This window comes from Apus apus, chromosome 24 (genome assembly GCF_020740795.1).
Source record: "Apus apus isolate bApuApu2 chromosome 24, bApuApu2.pri.cur, whole genome shotgun sequence".
Taxonomy (NCBI): Eukaryota; Metazoa; Chordata; class Aves; order Apodiformes; family Apodidae; genus Apus; species Apus apus.
Window position 1 is genome coordinate 761,995 of NC_067305.1, and position 25,648 is coordinate 787,642.

A 25,648-nucleotide genomic window follows, 5' to 3' on the forward strand; every position below is an offset into this window, starting at 1 on the left:
GGTCTCATTACATCATCAGCAGGTACAATTCAAGATCAGCATGCACTGAGCTCCTTCCTTGGAAGACTCCTTGATGGAATGAAGTAAAATAGCCTCCATTGTTTTAAGGGTGGGATGAGTTGGGTAAATCAAGGTGGGCATCAAAATGAAGTATGCAGCTTTGCAGAGTGAGAGTTTAGTATTGCCTTTCCTTCTTGGATTAGCAACAAAAAATTATCTCTGTGTATATGTGTGTTTGTACACATGTACCCATTTAATACATATATGTAGAGGTGTGTGTGTATTTATATATATATATGCAAATTAATGACAATTCTTTACTGTTCAGGTACTGTAAACAGATAATCCCAATCATAAACTGGTTAACAACATGGGTAAACACCAGAGCTATAAACTATGAGCTGAATTCTGAAATTCCCCATGGAAGACTGGTTTGCAGTATTTGAAAATTAGGCCTCTACTTGTTTGTGCTCCTTTAATCTTGTGTTGAAAGCAGGAAATCACAAATGGCAAGGCTTGGAGTGGACTTTGTGGGAACATGTGAGGTCACGTTGATGCAATGAGGTATGGAGAGCCCCTTTTGTGGTATGTTTACGTGTCTGCTAACAGCAACTGAAAACACGTCAGACTCCTGCTGAGTTTTATTAAAGTACCATCTACCATCAGGATCCTTCCAGGGAGCTTTTAAAAATGATTGGGCTGGAAAGTCCTTTTGCAATATCTCTAAACCATGAAGCATGTGCATATATTATAAAGCCAGAAGGGACCCTTACTATCATCTAGTTTGACTCTGTACAACCCAAGCCATAGGACTTCTCAGAATTAATTCCCATTTGAGCTAGAGTCCAATCCAACATTGTTTTCTTCCAGTTGATCCATCAGTTTTCCCTTTACACACAGAAAGTCTCCTCAGAGTTAGAATTCAATGCTTTCTTGGAAAGTTGGACAAATAGTCTGAAAAAAAAAAGAAACAAAAGGTGCAGTTCAGTTGGACAAATAGAAATTACTCAGGAAACAATAATCAGCTGTGCAAACACAGTCTGGGCAGTTACTAGCTGGGCAGCAGTTCTGCTTTGGAATGATGTAGGAATTATCATATATTGCCACTGGAGTGGCGTAAAATGCTGTCATGCTGTTATGAATAAATAAAGCACTTTATCGGATTTTATAAGCAGGTCTGTTCTTTTATGAAGGTTTAGACTCATGTCAGCTGAGCTGTGTGAATGATAAGCTAGTGCTATTTTAGCCCACTATAGATACAAGCTGATGCAGTCCATCTTAGAACTCTTTGATTAAGATCCAGCCTTTAGGTGCAGCCATCTCATCAAAGTAAGAGTCTAACCTCACAAAGATTTAAGATAAGATGAACAGACTTACATTTGCTGTATGTATTAATTGTGGACAGTTATCCTGACCAAGTTGATGCATAGCATGCTGTTAAGCTATGGTAACTTGAGTCTAAGATCTAAATCTTAATATACATGAAATATTCTTTCCTCAGTACTCAGCACTGATAAATCTTTAGTTGGATTGTTGTGTCAAATTTTATTCACTCCACTTAAATAAAGATGTGGAACAGCGAGGGAAAAGTCCAGAGGAGAGGAAGGTGAATGATGATTACCTGTGAGGTATACTGGGTCTGTTTAGTCTAGAAAGGAGAAGAGTAGACATTATAATAATATTCATACATGATAAAAAAATGCTGCAAAGAGGAGGATAGTAATTTGTTATCCTGCTCGCTTGCTAGAGCTGATCTGGTTAGAATAAGCAGTCAGGAAACAGCCTGGAGCCACCTACTGCTACATGGAGCTACAACACCTCTATGTACCCTGCTTTGTGATCCCCTTGTGTGTGTAAGAGATGCATGTGTCTCTGATCCCAACAATCATACAGCCCATAAAAACAGAATAACCTGCCTACAGGATGTGGATGTGGCAGCACAAATATATAATCCTACACTTCCTGAAGGACCAAAAAGAGCCTCAGGAGCTGGCTTTGGACATCTCAAGAAATGTGCTTTAGGAAGCTGTGCTAGTGCTGGGGATCTAAGCATGGGCAGCTGTGCAGTTGTAGTTTGCAAAGTTGACTCCAGCTTGTGCCTCTGAGGTCTTTTTTAATGAGGTCCACTTAGGTGCACCTCTGAGTGTATGGTTAGGGCTTCTGGATGAGAGGGATCAGTGTGGAAAGCCAGGGCAGTGGGGTTTAAGTGATATTCTGGTTCAGAATAACGAACAGATCTCAAGTAAAAGCTGCCCAGTTCAGATAGTTGTCTGTGCAACAAGAGGCAGTTTCTGAGCTTCACCGTTTCTAAAGCAGACCAGCTACACTGTAGTAGCCCAAAAACTGTGGATCCTTTATGTCTTCTTGGTTATGTCTACACATTCATTTTCTGGATGTTCATGGATCTGGATATTATGGAGCAAATGCTGGTCCTGTTTGCTGGAGTGAGAGATACAGGATGTGTTCCTGGCCACGCCAGGGAAGGGTGAAAGAGCATGATTGAAGCAGGTCCCTGTTTCTTGGTTGAGCCTCTGGAATGTTTTGGATGTTGTGTGGGCTTATGCCCAAGTGTGTTAAGCAGAAGCTGAGCTCTGTTTGGTAGGAATAGAGCAATTTACCCAGAATTTCTGAGTTTCAGGTCTGGCCAGCTTGTACAAGTGCTGGGAAGTGGTTTGGTACTGCCTATAAAAGATAAGGAGCTGTAGAAGGACAGAGATACTTTGAATGACATTCTGGAGCAGTGGGACTGAAGGGAAGTCACTTCTGAAAATAACCAAAGAGGAGCAAAGGAACAGTTTCCTTAGGAGTTTTACAATGAGGAGTGAAAATGTTTTCTGAGCAAACCTGGAGTGGGAGTCATTCCTGGCACGGACATGCCACCCAGCTGCTCAGGTGGGCAAAGTGTAGATTTTGCCTTTCCCCTCCGGTTTCACCAAGAAGAGCCAGCTTGTTAAACAAATGCAGTTGACTAGTGTTTGATAGAGCTTGCTAGAGGGGAGAGCTGTGTCAGAGGCTCAATAATGGATATAATAAATTCTTTATTTGTTTGCTGCTTTCACAATGCCTTAGCAGCTTCCACTAGTGAAAAGCCTCTTGACCCCTACATGTCCTACCAGCCAGTACATTGAGCCCTGTCCCTGCTGTATGGTCCTACATTCCTTCAGGAGCTGGGTGACTTGTATCTGCAGCCAAAGGGTTGCCAGAGGAGTGAGAAGCTCTCGGGAAGCATCATCTTCATATCTTTGCAAACACCAGGACTGTGAGCAAGGAGCACACATCTCCAAGTGGCCAAAGCCAAAAGCTTACATGCTGCACTGACCAAGTGAAGGCTCTGCAGCTGTATCCTGTAGGGTGGAATCATCATGGCACCATTTTGGTGCCAGTCCAGAGGTGATGGTGTCATCAACCCACTTTGCCACTTAACTGTGATCATACTTTAGCTCAGAAACAAAGACCTCCTAGTCCAGTTAATTCACTAAGTGTTCCTTACTCAGGTCTGACTCTTGGACCCCGTAAGAATGACTAAATCAGGCTTTTGTGGAATAAAACCTTCTTTGCAGTTTAATTTTCACCATTCAGAAAGAGATGGGGGAGAAAAAGGATCAGGGAAGACTGCCGTGTGGGAGAACTGGGGAGAAAAGTGTGTATCTTGGAGAGTGGATCTTTCTCTGTCCTCCACTATGGACTTCTCTTTCAAGTCTTGCCTTTTTACAGCATTTATCTGCACTCTGCTGCCTGAGTTCACACAGCTGTATCACTTCTGGGCTGCCTGTGGGTGTCCTTCAGTGGGCAAACCAGGTGGGAGAGCTGCTCTTTCTCCTCTATCACAGAATTACCAAGTTCGCAGTCCTGTGCATCCAGCTCATGCCGGGAGAGATGCTCCACAATTCCAGCCCCCAGAGAATCCCCCAGGACGTTGGTGGTCGTTCTAAGGCGGTCCCTGAAAAATCAAAGGGGAAAATGAAATATAGAATCATAGGTTGGGAAACCATCATCAAGGTTGGAAAAGACCTTCAAGATCAAGTCCAACCATCCACCCTAACCACTAAACCATCTCCTGACACACCACATCTACCCCTTTTCTGAACACCTCCAGGGATGGTGCCCCCACCACCTCCCTGGGCAGCCTGTTCCAAGGCCTCACCAGTCTTTCTGTGAAGAATTTTTTTCTCATATCCAGCCTGAACCTCCCCTGGTGCACCTCGACCCCATTTCCTCTTGTCCTATCACTGGTCACCAAGGAGAAGAGCCCAACACCCACCTCACCACAGCCTCCTCTCAGGCAGCTGTAGAGAGCAGTGAGGTCTCCCCTCAGCCTCCTCTTCTCCAGGCTGAACAGCCCCAGCTCCCTCAACCTCTCCTCATCAGACCTGTTGTCCAGACCCATAATCAGCCTAGTTGCCCTTCTCTGTCCCCTGTTCAGCACCTCCATGTCCTTCCTCTCCTGTGGTGCCCAAGCTGCACACAGGGCTGAAGGTGCAGCCTCACCAAGGCTGAGTAGGGGGGCAGGCTCCTAAGTAACAGCTAAGGGGACGAAGACTATTACAGAAACATCTTCAATGGCATTTTCTACTTTTCAAGTTACTCTAATAATTGTCTCTTCGACACTGACAGGAAAATGACTCTCAGAGAGCCTTCCTTGACTGATAACCCTGAGCATAGTCTTTGCATTCCTTCCTGCTCTGTTGCATTCCCTGTTCTGCACTGGGTCACTGAAGTGCATGGGCAGAGCAGAGGGGGCTACTGTGCTAAGGTCTCATGGATACAGGTTTCTTTTAAGTGTCATTATACAGGTTACTGAGACTGCTTGTAGCTGAGACATTGGCAGGACAGACAAACCCTGTAAGCACTGGCAGGGAGCACAGAGCAGTGCATGCTGCTGAGCAGAGGACTTACAGAAACCAGTCCACAGCAATGATCAGTGTAATGTCTTCAGTTGGCAGCCCCACTGAGGTCAGCACTATAACCATGGTGACCAGTCCTGCCTGGGGAATCCCTGCGGCTCCGATGCTGGCTGCCGTGGCAGTGATGCTGCAGGGGACAGGAAAGCACAGCTATCAGCAAAGGGAAGAAAAGAGGTAGTGGTGTTTGCAAAAACATCAGGAAACAGCTCAAACTCCTAACCTAGAACTAGGGCAGCCTTTCTGCCCTGGCCACCCAGCAGGGTGGTGACACATGGGACATCAACACGGCAGCCAGGCTCCCCCTGCCAGGCACCCATCCACAACAGACTGCCCATTGCAGCTCTAGCTAAGGGACAGCCTGTGCCTGGAGATGTGATAAGGGCTCAAGTGGAGCCTCAAAGGTGTGGTATCCAAATCATATGTGCTTCTACACCTGGAAGTTTAGTACACCCTTCTTTTCCATACTTTCTTTTCCTTACTGTGTCTTCTGAGCAAAAGAGGAACCTTGACCACACCTCAGATAAGCCAACAACCCCAAAGCTCTTCCTGTAGCCCTGTAACTCAAAAGTCACCTTATTGTGATGATCTGCCCGAAGTCAAGTTCATAGTTGTTGACTTGTGCAATGAAGATGGCTGCAAGTGCCTCGTACAGAGCGGTGCCATCCATGTTAATTGTAGCTCCCACAGGCAGAACAAACCTCGTGATGCGCCTGTCCACACCATTGTTTTCTTCCAGGCACCTGAAGGTGATGGGCAGGGTTGCTGAGCTGAAAGGAATTTACAAAACAACACAATCTGGGTACGTGCTGACTTTAGAAGACAGACTAAGCCTCTGCCTGGTTTATGACCTTACCCACCTGCTTTTTCACCCTGCCAAGTGAGCCAGAGGCCAGAAGCTGCTAGGAGAAAGAACAGTCTAAGCAAGGCTTCCGCAGATACGGTGCACACTGCAGATGCACGTTCAGACATGGCTTTTCTCAGGGGCCTGGGGCAGGGGCTTTGTAGCCCTGAGGCTGATGATGCTGTGTAACACCAAACGAAGGTGATGCTGGAGGATTCAGGACATAGGACAAAGCCTCGAGACCAGAACTTTTCCAGCTATTAAAAAAACCTGAGCTCTTTCTCACTCCCCCCAGTGCATAAGGCAAAAAGAATGACCCATGTGTGAGAATGTATCTTGCAGAGAAAGCAGGTAATTGTTTCTGAAAGAAAACATGAGCAGGAAAAATGTGACATGTTTCAGTGTGGGAATGGATGTGGGAGAGACTGACCTGTGCTTGCCAGGAAATGAACACAGCAAGAAGCAGGACCCTTAGTGAAACAACACCTACCAACAATCCGCTGCTGTGTCTGTGCTGCCTGGCAGCCTGTGCCACAGGTCATACAGGTGTCCTTGCCTTTGCCTGGGTTTCATGCCTGGGACGTGTGCAGTGTGTCTGGGACAGCAGGATGTGCAAACGTCTGCGAGGACCTGTGTGTGTGCAAGGGACCTGCCCAGGAAATAACGCTGCAGTTCGGTGGGATTTGACACTTGTCCAGAGCTCAGCATTTCAGTGCTGCCAGCAGAGTCACCACCATGTTTGGTAAGAAGGAAGATGGGTCATGCACGGCTGGTTAGAGGTAACCACATCATTAGGCTCCAGAGCATGGGAGTAGGAATCTTTCCACTCTTACATGAGCTTGGCTGGGCCAGTGCAAAAAGCTGCTAGTGCCAGAACTTGTGAGATCACAGTGCTGCACTGAGGACAACAGGGTGCTGAGAAGCAGCCTCAGAGTATCCACACCGCCCCCAACCCTCCTCCTATATAGCCATCATACCTTGAGGAGGTGCCCAGGGCTGTGATGAGGGCCTGCAGAAGCCCTGCAATGAATACCCAGGGGTTTCTGTGAGTGACGATGAAGTAGAGCAGTGGCAGGATGCAGAGGGCATGGATGAGGAGTCCAACAATGACGGTCAGTGTGTACATCCCCAGCTGGCCTCCCATGACTGCCAGGTCATCCATCTCCAGGATTTTGCCAGCAATTAAAAACATGATCCCAACTGGAGCATACCTGTGGCAGAAACAGAAGGCTGGTGCTCAGAACTGGCTCCCACACTTTCACACCATCTTTAATGCATGCTGTCTGGACAAATTCCTAATAAGGCAGCACACCAGAAGTTCTCACTGAGCCTAATTCCTTCCAGGAAACCTGGAAAGAGCTGAGACTTGTTCAACACATGGTCAAAACACAGCACTTTTTGCAATGTCGGGGACCCCAGCACTGTTGTGCACACAACTTAGGTACTGGTGGAGGTTTCCTCCTCCTTCTGGGTTCTCTACATGTTTCCACAACACTCCTTGTAGAATTGATAGGGGAGGTTGTGTAGGGGAGTCTTCCAAGTCCCTTCCTTTCCTAACAGGGCTTGGGCTGAGAGTATTTTTTTTACTGAGAAGGGAAGGGAAGTACAGGAGAACCAGGGAATTGGGGAGAAAAAGCAATAGTTTCTTATAGGCTCTGGGTTATCAGCTTTGCTATCTTCAGACATTCACATTTAGGGAATAGGAATATACAGGGAATCCATATGTGGGCACACCAACATGTGTGAAAGCAGCCAAGGCTCATAGAAGACCCCATTTTGAGACACACTGCTATCCTTTCCATCCCTTGTAGCTTTTTTCCCCCTCCATAACAATGCATCCTCTGAGCAGCAGTGAGGCTCCACAGAAAGGAAGCCATGATGCAGACATGGAGAATATCATGGGTACTAAACTAAACATGGACAAATAACTGGACCAAAGAAAATCCCCAGCCACGCCTTTCAGGGCTTGGCCTCTACAGCTCAAGAGCTCACATGCAATTCATGCACAAGGCTCTGAGGTACACATGCCAAATTCCAACTTAGCCTGGGAGGTTTGGAAAAGTTTCAGGAAAGGATTTCACAGGTATTTCATTTCCTCTGACCTTCCTCTTAGAAGACAATTTGTGGCTGCAGCCACTGACCAGATCTCCCCAGGAGAAACAAGCTCCTGGGAGATGCTCTGCAGCCTGTGGCTTCAGGAGTGCTGGGCTGCAGCTGACAGTCCTGCCTCCTTCAGCAGCAGGATTTCGTAGGTCAGGACATCTCTCCAGACAGCACCTCCTTTATGTGCACAGGCAGTTTCCTGAGTGTAACCAGCTACACATCAACACCCTGCCTTCCTTCACTGTAAGAGGGAGCTGAAAGGGGTGTTGAAGGCACCTTGAAATTGTTTCTGGGAGTAGTGTGCAGGTCTGCTTGTTCCATTGTTCTCATGGTCTGTCTTCTGTGCCCTGATCCTAGTGGGGCTGGGGCTCCTCAACACTCTGCTGTGTCCCCTATGCCCAGGATGTTGCTCTGAGATAAAAGATTGTGACTAGAAGACCAGGGAATGGAAGCTGGAGTGATATAAAACGGGAGAGGGTGCAGGGCTGACAGATCCCCTTCCTGTCAGACATTTCCATATATTCTGCCAGCTCCATATCTCTCCTGTTTCTCAGTACCTACTACAACTTTCTATTTAGAACTGGAGCCTTTAGACCTTTACCTACATGGGTAAAGAGCTTCCAGTAACAAGATTTGGTAAAATGCTGCCTTCTAGAGAAGACTCATCTCAGCAATGCCTTGCTTGTGGACCATGTCCCACAGGCAGGCCTACACAGAAAGCAACAGAGCTCTAGAGGGGTTGGAATCTGGGAGACCTCAAATTGAAAGGCAGTAACTTTGTGTTGCCCTTGTCAACCCACCTCAGCTCTCAGAGCTAATTAATACATTCAGGTGCCACCCTGAGTAGCAGGGAAGTGGCAATAGGTTGTTGTGATTCATAGCTAAGTCAGACTCCGGGAACATAGCTGGAAGGAAAGCTTTTGGTGGGAAAGTCTCACACCCTACCCCTCTTGGTAAGGCTAAGAGATCTTCCACTCCAGCTCTCTGGTCTTCCAAAGATGTTTCCAGCAGCCTCAAGGAAAGCAAGTCCTGGTGTACCTGATATTTCTAAGGTAAAAACAAAAAACAGGAAATGAAATGTGAGAAAGTATCCCATCCAGACTTTTCCCTCCAGCCTGGTGGAGCCAAAGGAGAGCTGTGTCCGTCTGCTTTTCCTGTGCATGTCATCCTTAAAGCTACCCCACTTCTCATCAGGTCAGTGGAAACTGCACCTGCAGACCTCCTGCTCCAACCGGCCGTGCTCCTCACCAGATGATAATGGCCACCAGCCTCATGATGGCTTCGTTGAGGCAGTTAAAGAACTCCCGCAGGGCCCGTCCCTTCTGCTTCATGCTGCCGATCACCAAACCGAAGCACATGGAGAACACTACCAGCCCCAGCGCGTTCACCCCATTGGCTGAGCCCGGGATGGGAATGACTTCTTCAAAAGTCAGCACCTCGGAGATGGTCCCCAGGGCATGAGTGACGTTCTCCAGGATGCCAGTGAAGTTCTCAGGCACAGGGTTCTGAGTGGTTGTCACACCTGCTGTGACATTGCTGCTGTGGAGGACGGTTCTGGTGAAGACCCTGGTGCTGTACTGTGTCTTGTACTGAAAAGACAGATTATCAGATGCACTCACAGGCTCAGGAGCTCAGGACAACATGCTAAGCTCATGCATCCCTTCCCAAAGAAAGGAGAGTACTGCAAGTTCACTGCTGACCTGTGTGTAGGAAACTTGCTTTGACAGTTCTTAAGCTCTGTAGTTTAGTACTTTGATCAAAAAGTTCATAGAATGGAAGGTCAAAAGAGACCATCAGAGCATTTAATATCCCTAGGATTGAGAGATCTGGCTTCTCTGATAATCCTTTATACTGCTTCCAAGAGACTGGCACTACACAAGAGACAAATCCTTGGTGAATCTGCTCTCATTTCACTGCCAGCCCAAGCCTTTTACCTGAGATCGCACAAACCCTTTCTGACTCTGAGCATGGGATGGGGCAGAGATTGAAGCCCCCATCTAGAGACAGCTTGGAAAGCTTGCATGGGGGCTGCTATGACACCGACTAATGACTCCAAAGCCTCCTGGAACAGTCAGACTTGGGGCAGTGTGAAGGCAACATAAACCAATCTCTATTCCATCCCTTAAAGAGGTAGGTTGGGCCATGGTCTGGGGCACAGGGTGCAAAGGGAAGTGATAGGCCAGGTGGGACTTCATACCTGTTTGAAGCAGGCTTCTACCAGGTTGGGCGGGAACATATTCCTGCAGTAGATAAAACAAGGAAAGAGTTATTGTCTTGTTTGATTCTCAGGGAAGCATGGGCTTCCTGGCCACACAGAAACACAGAATTGTCAGAATTGGAAGGGACCTCTAGAGATCATCCAGTCCAACTCCCCTGCTAAAGCTGGATCTCCTGGAGCATATTACTCAGGACTGCATCCAGACAGGTTTCGAATGTCTCCAGAGAAGGAGACTCCACAAGCTCCCTGGGCAGCCTGTTCCAGTTCTTTCTCACCCTCATAGTAAATAACTTTTTTGTCATATTTAGGTGGAACTTCTCATGTTCCAGCTTGTGCCTGTTGCCCCTTGTTCTGACACTGGGAACTACTGAACAGAGTCTGGCTCCATCCTCCTTGCACCCACCCTTTAGATACTTACATACATTGATAAGGTCTCCCCTCAGCCTTCTCATCTCCAGGCAGTCCCAGCTCTCTCAGCCTTTCCTCATCAGGGAAATGCTCAGAACCCATCATCTTTGTTACCCTCCCCTGGACTCTGTTCAGCTGTTGCCTGTCTCTCTTGAACTGGGAAGCCCAGAACTGGATGCAGTATTCCAGCTGTGGCCTCACCAGGGCAGAGTAGAGGGGGAGAGTGACCTCCCTCGACCTACTGGCCACACTCTTCTTTATGCAACTCAGGATTCCATTGGCCTTCTTGGCAGCAAGGGCACACTGCTGGCTCATAGATAGTTTACTGTCCATCAGGACTCCAAGATCCTTCTCCTCTAAACTGCTTTCCGGCAGATCCACCCTAACCTCTATTGGTGCCTGGGGTTCTTCCTCCCCAAGTGCAGGATCCTACACTTGCCCTTGTTGAACCTCATGAGGTTCTTCTCTGCCAAACTCTCTAGCCTGTCCAGCTCACGCTGAACAGCAGCACAGGCCTCTGGAGTGTCACCACCTCTTCCAGTTTTGTATAATCAGCAAACTTGCTGAGGTCACACTCTGTCCCCTCGTCCAGGTCATTGATGAACACATTGAACAAGACCAGACTGGGTATTGATCCCTGGGGAACACCACTGGTTGCATTAAACTTGTTCCAGTTTCAATTTCCAACCCTGAAGTCTCTCTTCCTTATTCCCCTTTTATCTTCCCTTGGGAGGGTGGAGGGGGTAACAGGGAGTGGTTCTGCCCTCTGGTTTGTGGCTCTCCTCAACCACTAAACCAGGACAGGAGGGTCTTCCTCTCTCCAGACCTTATCTCTTACCTCCCCTCTAGGGTCTGGGATTCAAGAGGTTCAACTTTAGCAGTGAAGACTGAAACAAAGAAGACATTCAGTAACTCTACCTTCTCTGTGTCTTCTGCCACTAGGGCACCTGCCTCGTTCATCAGCAGGCCTGCATTTCCCCTAGTCTTCATTTTTCTACTGATGTACTGGAAGAAACCCTTCTTGTCCTTGATACCCCTTGCCAGATTTAATTCCAGGTGGGCCTTAGCTTTCCTTTTTGCATCCCTGCATTCTTATATTCCTCCCAAGTGGCCAGTCCTGTTTTCCACATTCTGTAAATCTTCTTCTATTTAAATTTTCCCAGAAGACCCTTATTCATCCATGCAGGTCTCCTACCTCCTCTGCCTGATTTCTTCCTCATAGAATGCACTGGTCTTGGGCTTGGAGGAAGTAGTGCTAGGAAATTGCCCAGTTCTCATGGACATCCATACCTTCCAGGGCCCTCGTTGATATGAAACCACATTGTTCACCTACCTCACCAAGTCCATGAAGGCATCTGTGGTCTGCACCTGCTCAATTCTCCCTTCTCGGTGAAGCTTGTCCTTTGATCCTTTTCCTGGGTGGATGATGATCACCATGAGGATACCAATGAAGACTGCTATGATCGTGGTCACTGTGTAGTAGATGACAGCACGCATCCCCATCTTCCCTGAGGCTCTGCCATCCAGTGAGGCCATTCCTAGGGAGTCACACAGAGAGTCAAGGTGAGAAGGTCTATTGCCTAGAGGGAAGGGGGAAGCCCAAGGAGGATTCAAAGTGTGCAGGACACATGTGGGAGCTGGACAGGGATATGGAGTCTCTAGGAAGTGCAGCATACAAGGGGCAGACTTGGAGCTCCAGGGTGATGTTGATGTGGGAGAATGTGGCTTGTGGTTATGAAGAAGCATAGCACTGGTGGGTCCTAGGCTGCATCTGGGAATATAGCAATTTCCTCCTAAGGCTTTGAGGAGGGAAGCAATCCCTGCCTGGTACATTGGGCCTTTAAGGCCCTAATGGTGGTATGTTTCAGCAGGTGGAATGCTTTGCAGTCCCTTCTGCTGTCTGAAAACTTGGCTGGCTGCTGTGTCTTCTGTGATGAACTGGATGAAATAATCTCTCCAGCTGGTTACCATCTCTTTTGGTCTGACATAAATTAACCTTCCCTAGGCTGGAGGAAACCTGCAGCTGCCTTGGGCAACAAACTTGTTGACATTTGAGGTTATGTAGGATAGTGCTCAAGTGTTGTGTGCTGGAAACCCCACGCTGTGTCTTCCCCAGTCAACTAAGAAAGCACAAAGCTGCTCTTCCCACTCCTGAGCCAGCAGGGCTGTGTGTGACTCATGTTCACCACAGCTGTAGGTTCAGGCTTGTCAGTATTAGCCAAGCTCATCCTAGCACCTCCAGCTGGGGCACAGAGGGTGCTCCAAGAACAGCTGGCATCCCTCTTTGCTGATAAATGCCTTGGCTGAAAGCAGCAGCAAACACTTCTCACCTGTAATCAAGCTGGAGACAATGAGAGGAAGAACCAGCATCTGGAGCATACGCATCAGCAGCTCGCCAGGGAAGGAGAAGTACTTGATCTGGCGATAGGTCAGCTGGTAGGGCCGGAGGGAGAACGCCAGGATGATCCCTGTGGATCAGCAAGGGATGAGAATGGAAATGGGACAGTGCAATCCAGTAGTCTGAAGGAGCAAATGCTCTTTCTTTTTCTAAAAGGCTGTGATCCAGTTTTTACTCTATGCTCTCTCTCTCCCTCTGACTTATCTATGTGCACAGCATCTCATGCTTAAATCACAGGTCTCCTTGTTGCTCTGTCTGCTGCTCCTCTGGGGTCTGTTCCCAGGAAGCTCATGAGCACAAAAGTGCAGTCATCAGAGACAAGATCTCCCAGCCTAACCTAAGTGTGACTACGCAGTTCACAGACTTTGCCCACCCCCTTTTAAAGCTGATTTCAGCCAGTGAATCAGAGACATACAACATGTATCAAAACCTTGGGACAACCCACTATCTGCAGGGCAGATTCAGTTTGCACTGTGTGACAGCACTTTGCACCAGTTCCCCCTTCTGGTAGTGTCAGGCCAAAGCTCTGGCAGGAATCTTGTGCCTGGAGCTACAGTCACAAGGAGCCTCTGAACAAAAATGGATGTTTTTTTTAATGAGGATTGGAGGAGCTGGATCATCAAATCCTTTCTGTTTTAGGCTGTTCCTAAGCTGCAGTCAGGAACAACAAGGATGCTCTCACATATGCCCTGTGCAAGGTCTGTTGTCCTTGTACAAAAACGTACTTCTAATCTGGACAACCTTTGGTGCTGTCAGCTCCTCAGCTTTATCTCCCCAGCTAAATTGTTACGACAAAATAAAATCTTTGGAGAATGAACAAACTTAATCGCACATTTATAAACGGTGCCCAGTGTTGCCACCAGCTTCCTACCTAGTAAGACTGCAGCAATGGTGAAGAGGACGAAGGCATTTCTCCTGAAGAAGCTCTTGGCTCCCTCGGCAGTGATGCTGCGCATCCGCTTCTTGGCGCGCGCGGCGCGGCGCTGCACAGCCTGGCGCAGGCGATGGGCCCGGCCCTCCCCGTGGAGCCTCTTGGCTGCCTCCTCGTTCAGGAACAGGCTGTTGACGTGGGTCTGCTCGCCCATGGCCAACACGGCTGGGCAGTCCCCAGGGCACGGCTCTGCCTGTGCTGGGCAGGGAGGAGCACAGGAGGGAAAGCATAAGGTCAGGAGCCGCCCCTTGTCCTGATAGATCATAGAATCTAAGAACGGTTTGGGTTAGGAGGAACCTTAAAGATCATCTAGTTACAACCTCCTGCATGGGCAGGGACACCGCGCACCAGCCCAGGTTGCTCCAAGCCCCATCCAACCTGCCCTTCAACACTGCCAGGGATGGGGCAGCCACAGCTTCCCTGGGCAACCTGGGCCAGGCTCTCACCACCCTCACACTCCAGAATTCCCTCCTCATGTCTCACCTAAATCTCCCTCTGCCAGTTTTCATCCATCCCCCCTTGTCCTCTCCCTCCCTGCCCTTGTCCCAAGTCCCTCCCCAGCTTTCCTGGAGCCCCTTCAGGCCCTGGAAGGTGCTCTCAGGTCTCCCTGGAGCCTTCTCTTCTCCAGGCTGAACACCCCAACTCTCCCAGCCTGTCCTCCTATCAGAGGTGCTCCAGCCTTGGATCATCTCCGTGGCCCTTCTCTGGACTTTGTCCAGAAGCTCCATGTCCTTCTTATGTTGGTCATTTCCCTCGGGCCCTGAGCAGGTTTATTTAGGGTTAATTAATGAACTCCTCTGCCACTCTGCAAGGAGCAGACCTTGGGGACAGGCATCTAAAGGCTGCCAGGGTCTTGTCACAACTGCTCTGATGTCTCTGGAGAAGCTCTGGCCTCTGCAGAAGCTAGCCTGCACTGAAGAGTGATCTGTATGGCCTGGGCAGCCAGAAAGGGCTTTGCAGCCCCCCAGGCTTGCTCTTAGGAGTTCTGTCAGTTTGGGCAGGAATGAGTTTTTATCACCTGGCAATAAAACCAGTGCCTGTACATAAACTGTTCCAAACAAGACCAAGCAGAACAGCTTTCCCCACGTCAGCGAGTGGCACTGGCTGTTCTGCAGAAAGCAAGATAATCCCTTTGCCATCTGTGGAGCCTGACGATAACGCGTTGCTGGCTGTGCTTTGAGGAACAACAGGACTTTCAAGGAGTATTTCAAGTATGGCACATTCCACTGATGAGGTTCACCTGCTGTCTTATCTTCACAGATACCAAGACTGAGATCAAACCTACTCCAAAGAGGTAAATAAAGGACCAGTTCTGCTCCATGACTTACTGCTTGCAAGGCCTGGAGCAGTCTACTGTTCCTTAACTCTTCATTTTTTACTATTATTCCCAGATTCCCCTTCACAACTTGGATTATGTTGTAAAATACACATCATTTACAATGTAAAACACATTGCAGTGTAAAATACACATCAAGTGTCTGCTGTTCAGACCCAGATAAATGCCAGTCATGAAGTGAAGACATTGCCCTAGAGAGGAATTTGTGGTACAACGTTGCAAGGTCATTTCCAACAGACAGATGGAGCAAAACCTTCATTCTGATAGATGTGATTGCACAGATGCCTTTGTCAGGTTCAGGGCAGTGCAGAGACACCTGGGGTGGCCCAGACAAGTCATTCAAAGCCCTCCTGAGGCTTTGGCTGCAGGAACCTTGCAGTGCTGCTGCAGTCACCCAAGCTTTTGGGTTAGCAAACAGTATTCTGTGGATTTTGGTCTGCTGATTCTGGCTTGATTGCACATTCTTATTACACCACCCTGCATTTATCTATTGATGGAGCCAATGTACATCAGACTGGGTGAAAACTTTGCCTGTCTGTCCCCTTTCCACTGCCAGACCTCCTAGTATTCACAGCTACACATAAGAGAAAGAAACTGCAAAGTACATATTCCTTCAGTTTGTGCTTCCTGAACTCCACAGTAGGTCTAGGTTGACCCATTTCCCTGTGCCCTAGAACAGACCTCTATAATTTCTTTAGTAGCCTCCCAGATATAGGGAGGCTGTCAGGTTCCAATGAGCCAGGACTTTCATATATTGTGTATCCTCTGTTTTGCTAGTTACTGGCATCATTGGCCCTACAAGGAATCATAGAATCATCATCATAGACTGGTTTGGGTTGGAAGGGACCTTAAAGATCATCCAGTTCCAATCCCCTGCATGGGCAGGGACACCTCCCACCAGCCCAGGCTGCTCCAAGCCCCATCCAACCTGCCCTTCAACACTGCCAGGGATGGGGCAGCCACAGCTTCCCTGGGCAACCTGGGCCAGGGTCTCACCTCCTTCAGGGTGAAGAATTTCCTCCTAATGTCCAACCTAAATCTCCCCTCTTCCAGCTTTGATCCATGTCCCCTTGTCCTCTTCCTCCCTGCCCTTGTCCCAAGCCCCTCCCCAGCTTTCCTGGAGCCCCTTCAGGCCCTGGAAGGTGCTCTAAGGTCTCCCTGGAGCCTTCTCTTCTCCAGGCTGAACACCCAACTCTCCCAGCCTGTCTCCAGAGCAGAGCTGCTCCAGCCCTCTGACCATCTCCGTGGCCTCCTCTCGACTCTCTCCCAGAGCTCCATGTCCTTTTTATGTTGGGGGCTCCAGAACTGGACACAGTGCTCCAGGTGGGGTCTCACAAGAGCCAAGTACAGGTAGAGAATCCCCTCCCTTGACCTGCTGGCCACACTGCTTTTGAAGCAGCCCAGGACAAGGTTGGTTTCTGGGCTCCAGCACACATTGCTGACTCCTGTTGAGCTTCTCGTCCACCATCACCCCTAAGTCCTTCTCTGGACTGTTTTTGATCCATTCTCAACCACTCAATGCAACTGTCCATGTCGCCCACAAAGACCTCTCAGCTCTCACCCTTTGCCATCACAGACTCACTGAGTAATCCCTTCTGTAGTCAATCTTCAGGGCTGACCAAAAGTTAAAGTATATAATTAAGGGCATTGTCCAAATACCTCTTAAACACCGCCAGGCTTGGGACATCCACCACCTCTCAAGGAAGCCAATCAAAATACTGAACAGCACTGGCCTTAGGACTGAGCCCTGAGGAACAACCCTGGCGACCAGTCACCAGCCAGATGTAGCCCCATTCACTCCCAGACTTTCAGCTCTGCCCTTCAGCCAGTTCTTCATCCTGAGTCCCATCAACCTGCTCATCTCACAGCTGGCCAAGAGGTCCAGAAGGAGGCTGTGAGGGACAGTATCAAATGCCTTACTAAAATTCAGAAAAACTCCATCCACCACCTTCATGTGGGGACTTTATCATAGGAGGATAACCAATTAGTTAAAAAGGACTTTCCCTTTGTTGCTTGATTACTGCATTATTCTTTAATTACATTTCAATAATTCACAGTATAATCTCCCTATTTTTTTGAGGTGCTGAGGTCTGTAGTTCCCTGGATCTTCCCTCGTGCCCTTTTTGTAGACTGGAATAACACTGGCTGGCTTCCAGTTAGCAGGGATGTGGTGCAACTGCCTACAGATTGCCACCCAAGGCAATCACCTCTAAAAGCAGAACCACCAAAGAAAGTTTCACCTGCCCAGAGCTCTCCTTCTTACTCCCAAACGACTCACTCTTCATCAAGCAACCCAGCACACCTTGGTCAGGAGAAGTGCTAACTTCCTTTGACATGCAAAGCTCCCCTCTCTTTAGTGAAGTGAGAACAGTCCCACTGAGGGCTCTGAAATCACCCATCATGGGTTTGTTACACACAAACCAGGCTTCCCACTCCCCATGGTGACCTGAGGAAACCCACAGTGAACCATAGAATCATTTAATCCTTTTGGTTGGGAAAGACTTTGAAGATCATCAAGTCCAAGCCCTGCCAAGGCCACCACTGCCCCATGTCCCCCAGCACCACATCTACAGGGCTTTGAAACCCCTTCAGGAATGGGGACTCCACCCCTGCCCTGGGCAGCCAAGATCCAATCCAAACTTCCCCTGGTGCAACTTGAGGCCATTTCCTCTTGTCCCATCACTTATTCCCTGGGAGCAGAGCCCGACCCCCCTGGCTCCAGCCTCCTCTCAGGCAGCTGCAGAGCCAGCAGGTCTCCCCTCACCTCCTTGTCTCCAGGCTGAACCCCCAGCTCCCTCAGCTGCTCCTGCTCACACTTGTGCTCCAGCCCCTTCCCCAGCCCTGTTGCTCTTCTCTGGACACGCTCCAGCCCCTAAACACAGAAAACAGACTCATCTCTCCTCTGAACTTGCCTTTCTTAGAGTTGGACCATAATACAGCAACAGGACAAATACAGCCAAAGTGGGAGTAGAACCCACACCTGCAAAGGGACTCACCTGCTCTTTTCTCCAGATGTTTCCCCATCCACATGCAGTGCAAAATGTATTTTTGTGCAAACAAAATGAAATTTCTCTTTTGATATTGGGAAGTTCAGGATTAGTAATTTGATCCCATGTCCCACCATATGCTCAGTTGCCTTCTCAGAGCAAAACTTATTTCACAGAAGGAACTCACCATCAGAACTTACCCCCGTGATGTCCCCACCCTCTTCCTGACTGGCTCCCTTTCTCCATCTGCATATTTTGCAATAGTGTCCCCCTCCACAGCACATTCCCTCTGCATCATTGGCCTGACATTGTGTAAATGTTCTCTGTTGCATCAGCTATAAATTCTCAATCTGCCACAGCCAGTCACCAAAACACTCTTGCAGATTAACAGTCTGTCACTGGCTTTGATTTTCCCTCTTGTAAGGAAGAAAGTGGCTTTTCTCTTTGGGTGAAGATTCTCCTATTCACAGCTGTTTCTCCAGGCTCAACTCTGCCAGAAGCACTGATATTTGAGAGAACATTTTTTGGAGGTAACTTCAAGGCTAGAACCAGGAAACACAGGATATTTTGCAATAAATGTCAGTGTTGCAAACCTAATGCCTAGTTCCTGGCAATGAGGTTTCTCATCAGCAGTGGAATTTGGGCTATTTTAGGGACATCAGTAGAAGATGGTGAAAGTAAAAAATGGGGAAGGAAGACTTTTGCACTAGATTCTTCTGCCCTGCTCTTGGCAGATTTTTGTGTGTTTGTTTTCCTATCTATGCAGGGAGCAGATTTCCAATGTGGGGAGAGGAAGACAATAGTGCTTAAGAATATGTAAAGATCTAGAAACCACAAATTCTCTGAATTAACTGGGATGCATCTGTTCCAACTTGTACTGAGGAACATCCCTCCTCTTTATGCCTTGTCTCTTCTAAATACCCAACATCAGAAAAGCTGAAACCATCCAGCGTGCAGCACTTTCCCCTTGGATTTGCTGCTCGTGGGCTGGGATGGTGCAGCTGTGGAAGCCCCCGGGCAGGGGAGGTGCCTGTTCCCCCAGGACTCTGGGCAGTGCTGGAGCAGCTCCGGGGCTGGTGGGAAGGGCTGATGGAGCAGAGGTTGGTGGAGGACTCTGCCATGGGAGGGACCCGTGGGGAGCAGGGCAGGACTGTGAGGAATCTGCCCTGACGAGGGGGAAGGAGGGAGAGAAATGGGGAGCAGGGGCCCAGGAATAAGGAGCACTGGGTGGGAAGAAGGGAGGGGTGGGGTGAGGTGTGTGAGCCCTGCTCTGTGTGTGTCTGTGTCCTGTGGGCATTGATTAGTGTGACATTAAATTACTAGTGTGCCCCAAGTTGAGTCTGTTTTGCCCGGGACCTCAATTGGTGAAGAACCCTCCTTGTCCTTTGTCTCGACCCAGGAGCTTCTAGTTGGGTTTGTCCTCCCCATCCCAGGGTGTGTGTGAGGGGGGATGAGTGAGCGGCCACGGGGCTGGTTCTTTGTTGTCGTGTTGGGTCCAAACCACAATGTGCACACAGCAGAGAAGCTTCTTGAGAAATGATCTGGAATATCTGCTTTGATACAGACTCTTCCAAGGCACTCAGCCCCCTGCATCCATGCCCCTCTTCCAGAGGAAAGGCCAGCTGGTTAAAATGGAGAACTCGGGAGAGCAGCAGAAGTAAAAGGCAGTCATGAAATGCAACTAATTGAAGAAAAAACCACATCAGTGAGGATATAACCTCAGTGTCAGATCAATCGGATTTTTAAAAAAAGCTTTTGGCAAGGATCCTGTATGAAAGTTTTTTACAGGCATGGATGCATCATGGGATGGAAGGGAAGATCCACTTATGATCCTCTGTGGTAACACAAAACCAAAAGGGGTAGAATTTCTTGGCTATTTTTGCCAATAGAGAGATTTCAGTTGTGAGGCCCAGTAAGAAACTGTAGAGTGTGGAATTACTCATTTGCTTACAGTGACCTGAAAGATTAACTGCTGAGGGGATAAGTGAAAAGCAGTAAACGTGGAAAAATAACTCTTCATTTTATACTCTAGTGACTAAAAAAGATATTGGAAATATGACATGAAAGTACAGGCTGGCAGAAAAACACTGCTAGCAATTATTAGGGAAGAAATGAGGAGACAGGAAATAAAATAGTCATATGATGACCTGCAAACATAGACCATCCTTCCATCTCTGAGAGGATGAGTGGCATTCCTAGGCCTGTCTGGCATGTCTGGCTCTGAGGCCACCTGGCTATGTTCTTGCTGACCAAACCTTGACCTGATGGCCACCAGCTTGTGCTTGGCTGCCAGTCCCTTTGGGAGGTACAAGCCCACACTGCTCCCTGACAAGGCTTTGTTGGAGACAAGGTATGTGGAGTTGGTCCCTGAGGATACAGGGTTCTTTTTTGTGGAGGCTGAGCTTCAGGAAAAATAAAAACATCAACAATGTTTGACATTTATAATGCTGCCATCACTGAAATATTTCTGCACTCAGTTATTCAAACAGCAACATCAAGAAGCAGGCTGTGTTTCTTAGAAAGTTTTGGGTTGGAAGGGACCTTAAAGGTCACCTAATTCCAACCCCCTGCATGGGCAGGGACACCTCCCACCAGCCCAGGCTGCTCCAAGCCCCATCCAACCTGCCCTTCAACACTGCCAGGGATGGGGCAGCCACAGCTTCCCTGGGCAACCTGGGCCAGGCTCTCACCACCCTGTTAAGTGAAGAATTTCCTCCTAATATCTAATCTCATTCTCCCCTCTTCAAGTTTTAACCCATTGCCCCTTGTCCTCTCACTACATGCCCATGCAAAAAGTCCCGCCCCGAGGTTTCTTTTTCACGCAGTGAAAATCTTTGCACGTCTGTCTCGAGGCAGTTTGCATCCATGGGGGCTCACAAGCATGTTCCTGCTGAGTGGTGCCGTGTCGGGCTCTCAGCAGGGGTTAAGGGTAGTCTGTCCACAGGAGTGTGTAGCTACAAACCTGGCCTGTGCACTGGGCAAGTTCATAGATTCTCTGTCTACCTCTTCCACGGTGGTGGGGGAGCCTTGCAGAGCCCCATGAATGGTGTTGGAACCTGGGGAGTGTTTGGTGCAGCAAGTGCCTGGTGCTGTGTGTCCATAGGGCTGCATCTGGGGGCAGGATATGGGGGGGAGCTGGAGACGGGCTGCATCTGCATCTGCAGAGCTTCACAGCTAAGAAAGGGCCCAGTTCCACATGGAAAACAGCTCCCAAGAGGCCCGGGCAGTGGTGCTGGCCAGAGAGGATCAGTTCTGTGGAGCAGTGATGCTTTCGGTGTTTCCAGGCAGAACAGACAGAGTTTGTGCTGCCCAGGGAAAACCTGTTTCACTGGTATGTTTGTAACCAGTGAGGGAAACTCACTGCCCAAACAGAGCTTCCCGTGGCTTAGCACTCCTTCACAACAGGAACAGAAACTATATGCAAGTCTACGGGGAAGGCATCTCCATCCTCGGCCGCGCTGCTCTGCCCTCGCCCCAGTCGCACCCAACAGCCTCTGAGGTCCCAGGGCTCTGAGCTGACTGAGCCTGAGGGGAAACTGCACAGGAGAGACATGGACACACTGGAGAGAGCCCAAAAAAGGGCCACAAAGAAGATAAAGGGCCTGGAGTATCCCTGATAAAGGAACTGGAGTATCTCTCATGAGGAAAGGCTGAGAGATCTGGGACTATTCAGCGTGAAGACAAGGTTCAGGGGGCTCTTACCAATGTGTACCTGAAGGAAGGGTGTAAAGAAGATAGTGGCAGAGCATTTTCAGCATTGCCCAGTGATGAGATGGGAGGTGGTGGACACCAGGAAATTCCTTCAAATCATCAGGAGAGGCTTTTACTTGTAAGGCAGACTGAACACTGAAGCAGGGTGCCCAGAGAGGTTGTGGGGTCACCATCCTTGGAGATACTCAAAAGCTGATTAGACATGGTCCTGAGCAACCAGTTGTGGTTGACTTGGCTCTGAGTGGGGTGGGTTGTACTAAATGACCTCCAGGGGTCCCTGCCAACATGCTGTGATCCCTCCATCTTCTCCTGATGTGCTGTGAGACAAGGCTTTACAGGACTTTTCAGACAGCACTGACACACTCTGTCCCTGGCAGTGTCCTGGAGCTGATTGACATGTATAATTAGTACAGAGCCATGGCCTGGTTTCCCACTCCTCTCTCTCCCTCTAACCCCTGCACAGCACTCTTGCAGCACACGGAAAGATAGACAAGAGAATGCTATTCCATGGAAATGACCTGGTGCTCTTTGTGGCTGCTGGACAGATGGTGAGAACCCCCGGGGTGCCTCCACAGAGGGGGAGGTGTCAGCCAAGTGGATCTGCTGTGAATACTCCTCAGGGACAAGGAAGGTCTGACCACTGGCAGGATGTGGAATTGCAGATCTCTCTTGTTGGAGAAAGTAAACTAGAAGTCCAAGTGAAGACCTTCTCTGCCTTCTTGCCCTGCACTTCATTCTCTCATGAGGCAGAATATCATCAGCCAGCCCATGCCCTCCACCCTCTGCCTATGCATGGTGCCCTGGCTTGGCTTTCTGATGGCTAACGTGGCCAGAAGGTGTCAGCCAATTCTCACAGGTTCAGGCTCTTGGCTGGGACAAACCCAGTTGTCACTGGGTGGCACTCAGGTGCCACATTCAGGTGCCACATTCAGGTGGCACTCAGACTGAGTGGATGGGGGACAGTAAATGAAATGCTGGTGCTTTACATCCTTGTCCCACTATTGCTAATGTCAGCATGGAAGAACACACAAGGGGTTAATCTAATTAGTCAGTTTACTCCAGGGACTGACAGAAATCAGCCAAATTAGCAATGCCCACCGCAGTCTCTCCCAGGTTCACCAGCCCCCAGGGCCTGGAGCAGCAATGCAGTCCCAAGGCAGCCCTGTCAGCACAGCCTGTACTTCACACCAGGGCACAGAGTGGCACTCGGGCAAGCCTTGCTGCCAGAGGGACAACACTGGAAAAGGTGGCAGACCCCCAGGCTCCCTCTTCCCTCTGCTAAAGCAGCTCTCCCTTTTTCTTCATTGCTGAAAGCCAGCCAAAGACTGAAAAAATCAGCACTTTTGAGCCCACTGTTTCTCTTGTCTCCAAGGAAACGCTGCTGTTATGTTCAGCATCAAAACCAACAGGATTTGCAAGGAGGGAAGTCTCCAGAGATAGCAACAGGGAAGCACCCTAAGGGGGAGAAGAGGAAGGAATCTCTACAGGAGAGGGGTTGGGGAGAGGTCGGGATAAGCTGGGCAGATATGGAGGGGCAAGGCAAAGGGTCACTGAGAAAGCTGTTCTAGTCTGTCCAAGGTGGGCAGCTTCTGGTGCTGGGCCACCTAGTGAGAGGGCAGAAGTTAAATGGACTTCCTTGCGTGGAGGGAGGGAAGGCTGAGTGCTTGCAAGGATGTGCCAGGCTGTTCGAGACAAGGCAGGCAGGGCCCTGCATCACCCTCCAGACTCTGCCTGACAACTGTAGTTAGCAGCTTTCAAGCCCTGCTTTGCTTTTGGGCAGATCATTGGCATTCCAGAGTAGGAAGCTATGGGTGCTCCACCACCAGCTGAGGTGCTTTGCAGGGACCATCTTTGCAAGGATGATAAAGGAGGGGTGGATGTCTCCACTCCTGCTTCACTTTCCCCTGTCAGTAGCTCAGTGCCTGTGGTCAGGAGCACTGAATCCAGCCACTTTGCTATGAAGTGGGTTTTTCAGTCCTGAGGAGTAGGATAGAGAGGGCTCACAGACCCCCTGGCTGGAAGCATCTTCACCCCTCTTGCTGTTGGACCCTTTGCAGCCTGGCCCATCGCTTGCCCTTGGGACAGGCAGTATAAGCTGAAAGCAATGCAGCTAAAGTGCCTGTGCTGAAAATTTCCATTCACAAGCCCAACTGGGGTGAACTCAACCATCTTTGTGTTGCTATAGCAGCCCCTGGCAGGGCTTTCTGCTCAGTGAAGTGCTAGGATAGCTCCATTTTCTACTCACTGCCTGGCAGCCAGCTCCCTCCCAGCCAGATCCTCACATGACAACGGACCCAGGAAGAGAATGGATCTGCCCAGGGTCCAGGTACTGAGCCAGCTCGGTGAGGGAGCACCAGCTAGGGGAGAGAAATCTGCAATGGGCAGAAATTTCAGCCCAGCTAAGCTCTACAGTGACACAATGACCAGTGTTGAGGGCCTAAGTCCGATACTGGGAGGACAAGAACCCATCTCCCCACTGCTCCTTGCTCATGCTAAGGTCTCTCTCTTGCTGCCCACCAGGCATTTCACCCCAGCCCAGAGCATCCAGTCCCACTTTTCAAGCACTCCCCTCTTGGCAGTCCCCTGTCCAAAACCTGGGTGAGAGTCACCCCTGCTGCTCTCTCATGCACACGCCCAAGGAAACGTCCTGCCACCCTCCTGTCCTGCTTCAGCCCCTGGACCTGGCACTGCTCTTATTCATGCATTCAGATTTGCTGACAAAACCACTCACCTGGAACAAGTGCTGGTTGTCAGGCAGGAAGGGCAGCGGGTCTTTTTCCTCCTGGGGGATTATTCTGAGTTGTTTGGTTCTTTAATTCTTTAAGCTCAAAGACAGGATGCAGGAATTTCTCCTTAGGTACAGCATTAGCAGAGAGCTCTGAGCAGTACCTCCTGAGAGAGGAAAGGAAGACAGTAATATGTTCAGGATACATGGCAGCAGGGGGTGGGGGAGTGGCATGGAGGAGGAGACTGAAAACATCTTCGATGATTGCAGGAGAGCAGAAGACAGAAAGCACCTATCACCATGGTGTTGCATATAGTCCACAGTGGATTTGACACTACCAGTGGTTTTGTGCTTTCTTCTGCCTCCTCATGCCAGCTGCAAAAAGAGTTAGCAGTAACAGAGAGCAGGGCAAGCTGCTCAATGAGAGCCAGATCTCATCCCCATCCCACTCCTGCCCCTCAGTCTGTTCCTTCCATCCAGCAGCAACAGCTGGTTACCCTGAACGGGCAGGTCCTTCACCAGTCCGGTCTGTGCCAGGAGGATCTCAGAGATCCAGTCACACTCCTGTGGTTCATCCCCATCAGCCCAAGGGAATGCACATGTGCCTGTGCCTCAGCCAGATCCCTGTAGTGTCCTGTTGGTGTATTAGGCAAGTGACAAGGAGGAATCAATTCACTGGGTGTGCAGAGGAAACTGGTTAGCAACACAGTCTGTCAGGGAGCCACACTCTGCTTCCAAGGAAGTGGGCAAAACTTCCAGTCTTTACTCATTATTTTCTTACATATTGATTCCTGCTCTAGTTTTTTGACAGAAGTCCCACCTTTCAAAATTTCCACTAATGCCAAAACCACAAGACTGCAGGTGTGAGCACCACACAGCCACTGCTGCCTCTGTCTGGTTCAGAGTGAAAAATTATGTCCAAAAAACAAGCCCCAGCACCAAGATTACAGCAGTAACTCTGTTCCTATTTCTACCAGACACATGACTCACAGGGGACATACCAGGTGTTTCCTGATTGTAGCCTGTTCCTCAATTCAGGTGGCACCAGTGCAGGGGCTTTGCTGCATCCTCCAGCTTCAGCATCTC

At 49.3% G+C, this 25,648-nt stretch overlaps 1 protein-coding gene across 6 annotated transcripts in view; it reads right to left on the reverse strand.

Moving 5' to 3' along the window:
* Nucleotides 1–623: 623 nt before the first annotated feature.
* Nucleotides 624–25,648, reverse strand: part of LOC127394120 (excitatory amino acid transporter 4-like) — a 34,804-nt gene continuing 9,779 nt past the window's right edge. For 3 of the 6 annotated variants that reach the window (XM_051639892.1, XM_051639891.1, XM_051639893.1), the window contains exons 2-11: nt 24,569–24,729; nt 13,744–14,001; nt 12,805–12,942; nt 11,808–12,012; nt 10,046–10,088; nt 9,097–9,437; nt 6,723–6,956; nt 5,477–5,671; nt 4,897–5,031; nt 3,534–3,940 (exon numbers count right to left, since the gene is read on the reverse strand). In XM_051639892.1, the coding sequence (XP_051495852.1) occupies nt 3,742–3,940; nt 4,897–5,031; nt 5,477–5,671; nt 6,723–6,956; nt 9,097–9,437; nt 10,046–10,088; nt 11,808–12,012; nt 12,805–12,942; nt 13,744–13,957 (1,704 nt within the window). In that variant the 5' untranslated portion in view covers nt 13,958–14,001; nt 24,569–24,729 and the 3' untranslated portion in view covers nt 3,534–3,741. Of the gene's footprint in view, nt 955–1,621; nt 1,649–3,533; nt 3,941–4,896; nt 5,032–5,476; nt 5,672–6,722; nt 6,957–9,096; nt 9,438–10,045; nt 10,089–11,807; nt 12,013–12,804; nt 12,943–13,743; nt 14,002–24,568; nt 24,730–25,648 lie in introns of those variants that run through there. The other 3 variants (XM_051639896.1, XM_051639895.1, XM_051639894.1) reach the window with 3 other exon arrangements.